Source organism: Lucilia cuprina, chromosome 6 (assembly GCF_022045245.1).
Source record: "Lucilia cuprina isolate Lc7/37 chromosome 6, ASM2204524v1, whole genome shotgun sequence".
Classification (NCBI taxonomy): domain Eukaryota; kingdom Metazoa; phylum Arthropoda; class Insecta; order Diptera; family Calliphoridae; genus Lucilia; species Lucilia cuprina.
The window spans coordinates 9,694,937-9,708,909 of NC_060954.1; the positions used below are offsets into that span (position 1 = coordinate 9,694,937).

Genomic DNA, 13,973 nt, shown 5'->3' on the forward strand with positions numbered 1-13,973 from the left:
TATTTCCCTTTATAGTGTAAGAGACGCTTTTTGTTTTAAGATACGGTTTTTAGGGGGTTTTCAAAGCTAACAATTAACATTTATAATTTTATTATTTTTATTTTTTTAAATTTCATTTTTAATATTTTATATTTTCCATTAAAAAGGCACCAAACTTAAAATAAATAAAAAAAGAAAATAAGAAAAACAGCAAGCAACTCATATTTTAAATTAATATTTTTTATTAAATATTTAAAAATTTTAGTTTAAAATTATTTTTAAATTATTTTAAAATTATTATAAAAAAAATTAAATTTAATTAAAAAAACTTAAAATTTAATTTTGTTTTTAATCATTTTGACTAAATTTGTCTTCAAGCAAAACTAGTTTTAAAGAAAAGCTTTCTTCTTGTTATTTATAATTTTTTAAAAAAAAATTTGTTTTTGTTTTTAATTACTTTACTTTTTTTGTTGTTCTCTATACAATAATTACAACTAAATTTTTATAAATTAGCCGTTTAGCGGGTATTTAAAGGAACGTAAATAAAAAATTTCTCTTTAAACTTAATATATTTGCATTGTATTGGCTGTTAATTTAAGTTTAATTATTTACAATTTTAAAGTTTAATCTAAAGAGGGCAGCATTTTGTTAAAATTATTTTCATTTTTTTTAATAAAATATTTTCTAATTCAAATTATTTACAATATTCTCTATTTAATTAGAGATCATTTTGTTTACCAAACAGTCATTTAATTTATAAAAAAAAATCCCTAAATTTGTTTTAAAATGTAACAACATTTTTAAAAAAATCTTAAAAAAGTTTAATCTATAGTCAGGACTATGGACCAAACTATAGTGTAGATTAGAGACTAATCTATAGTCAAGACTATAAACCAATCTATAGTCAAGTCTATGGACTATAGACTAATCTATAGTCAAGACTATAGACTAATCTATAGTCAAGACTTTGGACTAATCTATAGTCAAGACTATAGACTAATCTATAGTTTAGACCATAGACTAATCTATAGTCAAGATTTTGGCTAAATCTATAGTCAAGACAATAGACTAATCTATTTTCGAGGCGATAGAGTAATCTTTACTTGAGACTATAGACTAATCTATAGTCAAGGCTTTAGACTAATCTATAGTCAAGACCTTAGCCTTATGTATAGACAAGACTATAGACTTATCTCTAGTCAAGACTATAGACTAATCTATAGTCAAGACTTTATACTAACTATAGGCAAGACTTTAGACTAATCTATAGGCAAGACAATAGACTAATCTTTAGTAAGACTATACTGATCTGTAGTCAAGACTAGACTGATCTATAGTTAAGACTATAGACTGATCTATAGTCAAGACTATAGACTGATCTATCGTCAAGACTATAGACTGATCTATTGTCAAGACTATAGACTGATCAATAGTTAAGACTATAGACTGATCTATAGTCAAGACTATAGAATGATCTATAGTCAAGACTATAGACTGATCTATAGTCAAGACTATGGACTGATCTATAGTCAAGACTATAGACTACCCTAAAGTCAAGACTATCGACTACCCTAAAGTCAAGACTATAGACTACCCTAAAGTCAAGACTATAGACTACTCTATAGTCAAGACTGTAGACTACTCTATAATCAAGACTATAGACTACTCTATAGTCAAGACTATAGACAACTCTATAGTCAAGACTATAGACTATTCTATAGTCAAGCCTATAAACTGATCTATAGTCAAGACTAGACTGATCTATAGTTAAGACTATAACCTGATCTGTAGTCAAGACTATAGAATGATCTATAGTCAAGACTATAGCCTGATCTATGCTCAAGACTATAGCCTGATCTATAGTCAAGACTATAGACTGATCTATAGTCAAGACTATAGACTGATCTGTAGTCAAGACTATAGACTGATCTATAGTCGAGACTATAGAATGATCTATAGTCAAGACTATAGCCTAATTTATAGTCAAGACTATAGCCTAATCTATAGTCAAGACTATAGACTGATCTATAGTCAAGACTATAGACTGATCTATTGTCAAGACTAGAGACTGATCTGTAGTCAAGACTGATCTATAGTCAAGACAATATGGATAATCTTGACTATAGATTAGTTGACTATAGATTAGTGTATAGTCTTGACTATAGATTAGTCTATAGTCTTGACTATAGATTAGTCTATAGTCTTGACTATAGATTAGTCTATAGTCTTAACTATAGATTAGTCTATAGTCTTGACTATAGATTAGTCTATAGTCTTGACTATAGATTAGGCTATAGTCTTGACTATAGATTAGGCTATAGTCTTGACTATAAATTAGGCTATAGTCTTGACTATAGATCATTCTATAGTCTTGACTATAGATCATTCTATAGTCTCGACTATAGATCAGACTATAGTCTTGACTACAGATCAGTCTATAGTCTTGACTATAGATCAGTCTATAGTCTTGACTATAGATCAGTCTATGGTCTTGACTATAGAGTAGTCTATAGTCTAATCTATAGACTAATCTATAGTCAAGACTATAGACTTGACTACAGATTAGTCTATAGTCTTGACTATAGGTTGGTCTATATTCTTGACTATAGATTAGTCTATAGTCTTGGCTGTAGATTAGTCTATAGTCTTGACTATAGATTATTCTATAGTCTTGGCTGTAGATTAGTCTATAGTCTTGACTATAGATTATTCTATAGTCTTGACTATATATTGTTTATATTCTTGACTATAGATTAGTCTATAGTCTTTACTATAGATTAGTCTATATTCATGACTATAGATTAGTCTATAGTCTGGGTTATAGATTAGTCTATAGTCTTGACTATAGATTAGTCTATAGTCTTGACTATAGATTAGTCTATAGTCTTGACTATAGATTAGTCTATAACCTTGACTATAGATTAGTTTAGTTCAGAGTATAATCTATATATATACTCTATTTGAGGAAGGGAATGCAGTTTCTATCAAGAAAAGTATAGAGAAAAGAACTTCTTAGTCTCCATCGAGAGTAGAGACTTTAGTTGCTAATTAGTTGAAAGGCTCTAGTTTCTATGGAGGAAAGATCCTTTTAGTCTTTAACGAGAATAAAATTTCTATTTACTATCGTAAGTAGAGACTCTAGTTTCTAACGAGAGAATAGTGATCCTGTTCACCATCGAGAGAATAACGACAGTAGTATCTAACCAGAGTAAAGACTTTAGTTTTTTTTCCAGAGTAGAGCATCTAGTCTTTGTATCTCTTAAAGGTTTTACAGTGGGATTAGTTTTCAAAAACTTTGTCACAAATTAAAACAATTCTTTGGGTTTTTTTTTTTTTGTAAAAAATTATTTAAAATTATTATTTTTGTTGTTGTTTTTTTTCTCTCTCTCTAATGACACATTAATAAAACTAAAGCAAAGCTTTTGTTGGTAATAAGATTTTGTTCTAATAATTAAATGAATTGTCTAAAATGCAATTCATATATTTTTTTAATATTTTTTGATAATAGTTGGACAGCGGGTGAGAAGGAAAGTGGGGGGATAACTTTATACTACATGTTTTGTTTACGTTAAAAAACTAATGATTATCATAAAATTGTTGTTGTAATTTTTTATATGATTTTGTTTTGTTTTTCACGTTTCCTTTTGTTTATGTTTAAATTTAAATACTATTTTAAATATAATAATTAATATAAGAAATGTTTTGTATTGTTTTTGTTTTTATTATATAAATTAAATTAATTAATTAATAATATTTTTGAGTGTTTTGTTTTTGTTAATAATATTACATACAGGGTTGGGGTTGTTTTTGTTTTGTTTAATTATATGGCAGTGATATTGCCTATTGATTTACGCACATTTATTAAAACTTTTTACGACATTTATTTCTAAAAAATTTCTTTTTATAATAAAGAAATTAATATTTTTAATAAAATATAAATTTAAAAACTAAATGTTGTCACTGTGGCTCGTTTGTCTTTCAAAAGAAAAGTTTAAGAGTTAAATAAATTCTTAATTAAAACTAAATTAAAGTTTTTTTTTTTTACTACTCATTTTAATAAAAAAATAAAATTTACAATTTTATAAAAACTATAAAAAAAATCTATTTACAAAAAAAGAAAAATAAAACTTAACTAAATTAAAACAATAATATAAAAAAAATAAAATAAGTAAATTACAACTAAAAGGGGGGTTTTTGTTGCTTTAATTTGTTACAGGAAATACTTTTTGTTGTTTAGATTTTGTTTATTTTTTAAACAAGCACCACTTAAGCAAAAGAGCTTCTTCTCTTTCTCTCTCTCTTTTTATCTCTTCATATCTCTTTTTCAACTCTCTTAACGTGTTATTATAATACGATTTTGTGGTTTTCTAGGATGTTTTTTACGTTGTTGCATTTGTATATTGGTTATGGTTAAAACATTTTGATAACTTGATATTGTTTCGGCCGTTGTGGTGGCATCTTCCTCTTCTTCTTCTTCTTCATCATCTTCCTCCTCATTATCATCCTCATCGTTGTCTTCATCTGCTTCTTCATCAGTTTCTTGTTTTCCACTAGTTCGCTGATATTGTTGACTCAATGCATAATCATTTTCAAATATGGTTGGTGAATAGGGCATTTTGTAGGCCGTCATTAGCAGACTTTCTACTTTATTCTTTTCAGCCGGTTTCATTTGTTTAATATTTACAGTTTTCAGAAAAGGTTCTGTTCCATTCTCGGGCAGCCATTCATCGGAAATTCTAATATGGAAATAAAAAAATCGTTAGAAAATTTCAGACAATTCAGTTCAAGTTAACTTTTAGCTTTAGTTCAGTTCTAGTTCAGTTCTAGATCAGTTCTAGTTCAGTTCTAGTTCAGTTCTAGTTCAGTTCTAGTTCAGTTCTAGTTCAGTTCTAGTTCAGTTCTAGTTTATATCTAGTTCTGTTTTAGTTCAGTTCTAGTTCAGTTCTAGTTCTGTTTTAGTTCAGTTCTAGTTCTAGTTCAGTTCTAGTTCAGTTCTAGTTCAGTTCTAGTTCAGTTCTAGTTCAGTTCTAGTTTTGTTCAGTTCTAGTTCAGTTCTAGTTCAGTTCTAGTTCAGTTCTAGTTCAGTTCTAGTTCAGTTCTAGTTCAGTTCTAGTTCAGTTCTAGTTCAGTTCTAGTTCAGTTCTAGTTCAGTTCTAGTTCAGTTCTAGTTCAGTTCTAGTTCAGTTCTAGTTCAGTTCTAGTTCAGTTCTAGTTCAGTTCTAGTTCAGTTCTAGTTCAGTTCTAGTTCAGTTCTAGTTCAGTTCTAGTTCAGTTCTAGTTCAGTTCTAGTTCAGTTCTAGTTCAGTTCTAGTTCAGTTCTAGTTCAGTTCTAGTTCAGTTCTAGTTCAGTTCTAGTTCAGTTCTAGTTCAGTTCTAGTTTCTTCTAGTTCTAGTTCAGTTCTAGTTCAGTTCTAGTTCAGTTCGTTCTAGTTCAGTTCTAGTTCAGTTCTAGTTCAGTTCTAGTTCAGTTCTAGTTCAGTTCTAGTTCTAGTTCAGTTCTAGTTCAGTTCTAGTTCAGTTCTAGTTCAGTTCTAGTTCAGTTCTAGTTCAGTTCTAGTTCAGTTCTAGTTCAGTTCTAGTTCAGTTCTAGTTCTGTTCTAGTTCTGTTTTAGTTCTGTTCTAGTTCTGTTCTAGTTCTGTTCTAGTTCTGTTCTAGTTCTGTTCTAGTTCTGTTCTAGTTCTGTTCTAGTTCTGTTCTAGTTCTGTTCTAGTTCTGTTCTAGTTCTGTTCTAGTTCTGTTCTAGTTCTGTTCTAGTTCTGTTCTAGTTCTGTTCTAGTTCTTCTAGTTCTGTTCTAGTTCTGTTCTAGTTCTGTTCTAGTTCTGTTCTAGTTCTGTTCTAGTTCTGTTCTAGTTCTGTTCTAGTTCTGTTCTAGTTCTGTTCTAGTTCTGTTCTAGTTCTGTTCTAGTTCTGTTCTAGTTCTGTTCTAGTTCTGTTCTAGTTCTGTTCTAGTTCTGTTCTAGTTCTGTTCTAGTTCTGTTCTAGTTCTGTTCTAGTTCTGTTCTAGTTCTGTTCTAGTTCTGTTCTAGTTCTGTTCTAGTTCTGTTCTAGTTCTGTTCTAGTTCTGTTCTAGTTCTGTTCTAGTTCTGTTCTAGTTCTGTTCTAGTTCTGTTCTAGTTCTGTTCTAGTTCTGTTCTAGTTCTGTTCTAGTTCTGTTCTAGTTCTGTTCTAGTTCTGTTCTAGTTCTGTTCTAGTTCTGTTCTAGTTCTGTTCTAGTTCTGTTCTAGTTCTGTTCTGTTCTAGTTCTGTTCTAGTTCTGTTCTAGTTCTGTTCTAGTTCTGTTCTAGTTCTGTTCTAGTTCTGTTCTAGTTCTGTTCTAGTTCTGTTCTAGTTCTGTTCTAGTTCTGTTCTAGTTCTGTTCTAGTTCTTTTCTAGTTCTGTTCTAGTTCTGTTCTAGTTCTGTTCTAGTTCTGTTCTAGTTCTGTTCTAGTACAGTTCTAGTTCTGTTCTAGTACAGTTCTAGTTCTGTTCTAGTTCTGTTCTAGTTCTGTTCTAGTTCCGTTCTAGTTTTGTTCTAGTTCTGTTCTAGTTCTGTTCTAGTTCTGTTCTAGTTCTGTTCTAGTTCTGTTCTAGTTCTGTTCTAGTTCTGTTCTAGTTCTGTTCTAGTTCTAGTTCTGTTCTAGTTCTGTTCTAGTTCTGTTCTAGTTCTGTTCTAGTTCTGTTCTAGTTCTGTTCTATTTCTGTTCTAGTTCTGTTCTAGTTCTGTTCTAGTTCTGTTCTAGTTCTGTTCTAGTTCTGTTCTAGTTGCATTCTAGTTCTGTTTTAGTTCTCTTCTAGTTCAGTTCTAGTTCTGTTGTTATTCCGTACAAAATCGAGAGACTGTTGCGTTTTCTCTACTTACATTTCTCTTGGTGACCACTGAACAAAACATTCCATATTTCCAGCAAAGTTTTTACGTTTCATAATACATTGACCTTGGAATGTAATTGAATTACAGCCATTGGTTAAAGTAGAAATTTGACGTAAACGATGTTGTAAACCCTCCATAATGCCAGCATCAAAGAAATCAAACATGCGGGCTATAAATAAGAAGAAACAAAAACGGAAATTAAAGAAAAGAAACCATAAATAAAAAAACACAAAATTAATTTCAAAACTGTTATTTAAATACTAACCGGAAAATGGTTGACGTCTGTAGCGTAACTTTTTGCCATTTTTACGCAATTGCTTGGGTACCGGAGGATCTGAAGTGCGTTTATTAGTGCTTTCCTTATTTTCGGTGGCGGTAAAGTGATTGTTAACATGCTTTTGTAAAGCCAACTATTAAAGTAAAGAAATTGAAATGGTAAATAAGGTATTTGAGGGGCTGAGAGGGGTATTGAGAAACCTACCTGAGAACCAAATCTTAAACCGCAACCCTCTACAATACATTTGAATTGCTTAGAACCGCCATGCGAGAGAACATGTCTTTCTAGCCATCTGCGTGAACAGGATTCCTTCTGATATACCTTACAACCCACCCACAGACAGGAGAAGGGCCCCGTTTGGGTATTAACATGTTGATGTTGCATATGATCCAATAACTTGGAATTGCTTTCATGTTTCTTATTGCATTTATGCCAATAGCATATGCCATCTTGTCGTTTATTACCTTTACCGCCATTCGCGGGAAAACGTATAGTTTTGGGTTGTGAGAGTATGGGTGAGATGGCACATTTGGGTGCGTCTTTTGTAAAGGCTTCCGTGTCTATGGTGGTGGAGAGTAAATCAAAATATTGTAGAGATGTTAAGTTGGAGGAATTTGATGATTGCTTCGAACTAGAGTTAGAATCTAAAGATGGTTGAGGCTGCGTTAACAAGGAAGCCAGAGAGGAGGAAGTTTCATTTTGTGATTCCTCATTGCTGATTGTGTCCTGTATCATGGGTGTAGCGGGTGGTGTTTGTGGTTCGGATTGTAAAGAAGCAGGTGAATTGAGAATATCTGACGATGTGGATTCCGAAGATGAATGTGAGGAGGAAATTTCAACACTTGAGGACTTGGAAGAAGAATCCATACTTTCGGTATTGCTAAGACTACCACCAATACCCGATTCGGGTGTATTAACTTCCCGTGAGGGTTTATCATTTTCTTGACTACAGCTAGCGGACTTATCTTCTGTCAAACTTAATTTACTTTCCTCATTTTCCGTTAGTGTTACACTTATACTAGCCTCCGAGGAATCGGAGGATATACAAGTAGAGGTAACCATTTCGCTGAGCATATCCCTTGAAGAGGCACCCATGGCGCAGGAATTTGAAGAATTCGAATCACTTAAAGAGTTGGAATTTGAACAGGGATTAGGAGTTACTGAGTTTGCACAGTTGTTGTTCAAAGGAGACAATATAGAGCAGGGCGGTGAATGAGGCTCTGAGCTGGTTATGGAGGCAGGTGTAGAGGCCTCTAGCGATAAATCGGCTGCTGAAGAAACTGTTATGGAATTTGAACTAAATGATGAAGACGATGAGGAGGAGGATGATGAAGAAGAACACTCATTGTTGAGTAAATTATTAGGTTGAGCAGCTTCTTGTAACTGCTCATGATTAGAACTTAACACATCCTGTTCTTGTTTGATTTTCAAGTTGCCCGGAATTTGTCCCGTAAATGTAATGGGATTCTCACATTTAACCAAATCCTTTTCCTTGTTTATGCACGTTTGGCTTAGAGAATCGTCCACAGGTTCATCTTTAATTTTGCCTATACTTTCCAAAGTTTTAAGAGCAGTTGTGGAGGTTGTTGTGGTGTTGTTGCTAATGCTGTTGCTGCTAATGTTTTTAAAGTTATTGCTTTGCACAAAGTTTGAGCTTAAATTAAAGCTAGCTGGTGCGGTTACCGTAACTTGTGCTACATTAGCTGGTGCTATAACAGGAGCTGGTGTTATACTTATGGCTCCATTAGAGTTTTTAACCAAATCAAAAAGATCTGTGGCGGTAGTGTTGGCCGACGTTGTAGTAATGGCAGGTTTTGTGTTCACATTACTGCTGTTGCTCACGCTTACTTTGGTTTTTGTTACAGCTGAGGGTGAAGTGTTGCTACTGCTGCTGCTGTTGCTTAAATTCATTAGATTACCCGTTTTCATAGCCATCATGGTCTGCGTACTACTGGCTGTTGTTAGTTTGGGAGCTATATTAACCAATTGTGTTGTCTTGGTGGCAGACATTACCGGACTTATGGTAACACTATTCGAGCCTAAGGACTGCGTTGTTTTGGGCTGTATGGCAGTAGTACTAGTGCTGGAAATGCTTACCAAAGCGGGTGTAGGCATTTTACTATTAACACTACTATGGGATTTGGTTAAATTGGTTGCTCTGACACCCTTGGCTGGGGCTGAGGTCAAGGCTACCGGTTGCTGTTGATTAGCTGTTAGAGTGGGCACCAGTGGAGGCGGTGTTGTCGGTGTGGCTATTATTTTACCCGAAGCTGTGGTTATTTTACCTCCCGGTGATTTATTTACAGATTTCCCACTTAGGGTCTGTTGTTTCCCATTTGTTTGACGTTTTTGATAGGGTTTCGGGTTATTTTGTTGAGCTTTCGAGGTGAGTGAGTTAGCTCCAGTGTTGCCTCTATTTGATATGGTAACTAAGGGTGGTGGTTGTGAACTTAAGGTTGTATAGTTAGTGGCTAAAACATTGTTGTTATTGGCTTTTACTATTGCCAATTTGGCAGTGTTGTTGGTTGTTGTTGTTGTCGTCGTCGTTGTGTTGTTGTTTAAATTATTTGCTGTTGCTACTGTCATTAGGGTTGGGTTAGTGGTGTTAAGCTGTTGTTGTTGCTGGCTTGTTGCAGTTGCTGTTAAACTATTCGAGATTGTATTGATATTTGAGTTATTGTTGTTGCAGTTAGTATTGTGCGTTAATTGTTGTTGTTGCTGTTGTGCTGCGTTTGTTAAAGCTACAGTGGCCAAGGGAGGCGGTTGGTTACTGTTTATAAATTGCTGTTGAGCCAAAGCCAATTGTTGAAGTTGTTGCAAATCCTGCTGCTGCTGCTGTTGTTGTTCCCCCGTCTGTGCCGCTTGAGGGGGAGGAGCAAAAATAGAACTTAAAGCCGGCAATGGAGCTGGTTGTATGGGTTGCAAGGCAGGTAATGCAATGGCCTTTTGTTGCTGTTGTTGTTGCTGCTGCTGCTGATGATTAACAGCCAAGGCAGCTGCCGCCTGTGCTAACATGGCCGGCAAAGAGGCAGCATTAAGTAAAAGACCAGCTGGTGTGGCCATAAAAACCGGTTGCTGTTGTATATTAGCAGCTGCTCCTAGTCTTTGCAATTGCTGTAGTTGAGCTTGCTGCTGTTGCTGCTGCTGATTAGCAGCTATGGCTGCAGCTATTTGTTGCTGGAATATTTCCTGAAAACTATTAGCAGAGGCTGCCGCTGTTAAAGTATTTAAATTGGCTTTTTGTTGCTGCAATTGCTGTAATTGTTGTTGCTGCTGTTGTTTGATTAGCAAATCCTGTAGATCAGCAGCACTCAATAGATTAAAAGGATTCCCCGTATTAGTAGGGGCTGCCATGGCGGCCGAAGTAGCCGTAGTTGTTGTGGCTGTAGTAAATTGTTGCAGTTTAAAAACAGTACCATTTAAAAAGTATTGAGCTGCTTGTGCTGCCTGTTGGGTAGATTGTGTTTGATTGTTGCCGGCAGCATTGTTGGGATTTTGTGTGTTATTAGCTTGGGCGTTTTTCACCATATTGGCTGCTGTGGCTAGATTGTTTAATTGCATAATATTGGCTCCATTGGCGGCCAATAGTTGAGGCAATTGGACTAGATTTGGTAATTGTACGGCGGGCAATTGATATAAAGTAGTGGCTGTGGCGGGAGGTGGAGGTGGTGGCGCTGCCGTGAGAGCATTGTTGGTGGCAGAAGAGGCCACTGTTGATGGTGAGTTCGAGGAGGAGTTGGTTAATTTATTGGCAGTAGTGGCCAATTTACCCGTTAATGTTTGGTCCGTTGACGTTTGTATATTGTTGGTGGGGTTGGTAGGCAAACGTATGGCAGTTAATAAAACCGCTGGTGCAGCATTAGCAGTTGTTGTCCCAGCAGCTGCGGCTGCTGCTCCGGTTGCTGTTAATTGTGTGTTTGTTGTTGTTGAGGCAACGGGAGCAGCCATTAATGTTAACGGTTGTTTGTTGTTGTTGTCCTGTTTACTAGCCATTAACTGCTGTTGTTGCTGCTGCATTTGCTGTTTCATTTCGGGTGTACGTGGAGCTATGGCCACATGCTTTTTGGCGGGTGATTTCCCTGTGTTAGCGCCAGAATGTTGATGATACGTATTATGGCTATTGGAGGGAGTTTTTCTTAAATTAGGAGCCACCTGGGCTATTTTGGTAGGTTTGGGTCGTTCGATTTTCTTTAATGCAGGCATTGGCACAGGTTGTATGGACAAATTGCTAACAACAGGTTTGCTAGTGGAAGCCACAAATGTATTGGCTGCAGCCGCTCCGCCAGTATTCGAGTTGGCATTAACTGTGGTAATACTGGACAAAGTATTTAGATTGTTGGCGCTAGTCACCGTTTTTGTATTATGTGTAGTGTTAGCTATACTGGTAAAGTTGTTGTTGCTTTTAGCTGGACCCTGATGGGCAGCAGCATTACTGCTGTGCGTGACCTGTTTATTATTTTCCTTTAATTGAGCCAAAATATTGAAATATTTATTAAGAGAAGCGGTGGTAGCGGGTGCACTCATAGTTAAAGCATTAGTGGTTATGGAATTATTAGCACTGCAAGAGGCTAGGCCTGTGGAAACCACACTAGAGGCTTTACTATGATTGGCCTGCATTTGTGCTTTCATTTGCGATTTAAAATAACCGGTAATTTTAGTTTGTGACTCTTCTAAAGCGGCTGCTTTCAGTCTTTTAGCTCCCGTATTATTGCTATTATGCGCTAAAGAAATGGGATGTGTGTTATCTGGGGCCACAGAGCTATGACTATTGTTTAAGCGTGATTTTTTGGCTGTTGAGGGATTGGTAGTGATTTCAGCATTTGCTAGATAAGGAGCTATTGTACGTTTCTTGCTTTGAGCTGTAGTGTAAGTGGTATTGGTGGCTACGGCGGCAGGTATTGCAGTGACCACCACCGAAGTGGATGAATTCACTGTGGCAGAAGAACATGATGAATTGGCAGTTGCGGAGGATGAGGAGGAAAAGGTTGTTTGAGATCCTGAGGAGGCGTTTGGCGCTGTTGATGATGATGATAATGATGCTGGTGTTGTACTCCAAGGCCATTGTAAAGTGGGTAGATTTGAACAACGTAATGTGGCAGTGTTGTTGTTATTGTTATTAGTATTGCAAGTGGATTTTGCATTTGTTGTATATTTAGATTTATGGCTGTGGCCAGTATTCGAGCTACTACTACTGCTGCTGCTGCTGATGGTGGGCGTTATAGTCAAAGAAGCTGGCAGATTAGTAGTTCTTACACATAATGATGTTGCTGTTGATGATGTACATGATGAAGATGCTGTTGAGGAGTTGGCTGTGGCAGCCATTTGTAAGTTCTGACTAGTTCCTCCAGTAGTTTTGTTAGAACTGCTGTTGCCTCCATTGCCTGCCCCGGAATTTGTAACGAGTATTGTTTGGGGTGACATATTGCTGCTAGTGCTAGTAGTAGTAGTAATTGTTGTTGTTGTAGATGTTGAACTAATATTGCTAATTAAAGCCAATTGTTGCTGCTGTAACTGCAGTTTTAATTGTTGATTGTTTTGTTGCTGTTGTTGTTGTTGGTTCTGTTGTTGTTCCTCATTTATTAAACCCAAATGAGGAGGACTATAGGGAGAACCAGGTTCTGAGGCATCTTCACTAGAAGCTGTACTGGAATCGGTGCAACTTAAAGAAGTTGCCACACCACTGGAAAAGAAACAAACAAAAAACATATTTCCATTAGTTTTTTTCATTTTATTTAAAGTCATCACTTTTTATAACAAAACTATACTTTTAATACCTATTATTTAATCTGTTACTCAAAGCCCCTTAAGTTAACATTTATTTTTATTATTAATTCTTTTAGTTTATTAATTTAATTAAATTTTCTTTTATTAAATATAACAAAATTATTAAGTTTAATATTAAATTTTTCTTTGTAACTTGTTTTGTACTTTTAATTTATTATAATTTTTTCCTCATTTTTATTATTATTATTTTTTTTTAATATTTATCTTTAGTTTTTTTTACTTCTTTTTTCTATACAAGCACCGCACGTACGTACAACAACATCAGCATGGGGAGAGTAAAATGTAATAAAATGAAATCAAATAATCAAGCAGCTGTTTGCAGCTGTCAAAAATTTAAGAGATACATACTCATTTTAACTATATATACAAATTGTTGTTGTTTATAACAAATACAACTCTATGATCTTTGTTTGTTTTCAATTTGCCGCCTTAAAGTATGCTTAAGTAAGCTTCATAAGGAAAACATGTTACCATTAAGTGGTACTAGAGAATTATTAGAAGCAAACCATTAAATAGTATTACAATTGTTAAATTTTGAATTAACATTTAAAGGAAATTAATAGAAAAAATATAAACATAGATTCCTTCAATCCTATATGAGACTTCGCAATTTCATTTTATTAGATAATGATTCGTAGTTTACATTTGCAGCTGTCTGCAAAGGATTGATCACAGCCTAATTGTAAATAGAAATGAAATCTTTAATAAAAAAGATCGAAAACTGAACTAGAATAGAAATAGAACCTAACTAGAACAGAAGCAGAACAGAATAAGAACAAAAATAGAAGAGAACTAGAACAGAACTAGAAAAGAACTAGAACTGAACCAGATCTGAACTAGAACTGGACTAAAACAGAACTAGAACAGAACTAGAACAGAACTACAACAGAACTAGAACATAACTAAAAGAGAACTAAAGCAGAGCTAGAACTGAACTAGAACACAACTAGACCACAACTAGAACACAATTAGAACTCAACTAGAACAGAACTAGAACAAAACTAGAACAGAACTAGAACAGAACTAGAACAGAACTAGAACAGAACTAGAACAGAACTAGAACAGAACTAGAACAGAACTAGAA

General features: G+C 34.7%; 1 protein-coding gene across 3 annotated transcripts in view; it reads right to left on the bottom strand.

Moving 5' to 3' along the window:
- Positions 1-4,279: 4,279 nt before the first annotated feature.
- LOC111690744 (zinc finger protein jing) overlaps positions 4,280-13,973 on the bottom strand; it is a 142,506-nt gene continuing 132,812 nt past the window's right edge. The window contains exons 2-6 of one of the 3 annotated variants that reach the window (XM_046955187.1): positions 11,106-12,785; positions 7,310-10,946; positions 7,094-7,238; positions 6,820-6,997; positions 4,280-4,715 (exon numbers count right to left, since the gene is read on the bottom strand). In XM_046955187.1, coding sequence (XP_046811143.1) covers positions 4,313-4,715; positions 6,820-6,997; positions 7,094-7,238; positions 7,310-10,946; positions 11,106-12,785 — 6,043 coding nt within the window. In that variant the 3' untranslated portion in view covers positions 4,280-4,312. Of the gene's footprint in view, positions 4,716-6,819; positions 6,998-7,093; positions 7,239-7,309; positions 12,786-12,879; positions 13,029-13,973 lie in introns of those variants that run through there. The other 2 variants (XM_046955188.1, XM_046955186.1) reach the window with 2 other exon arrangements.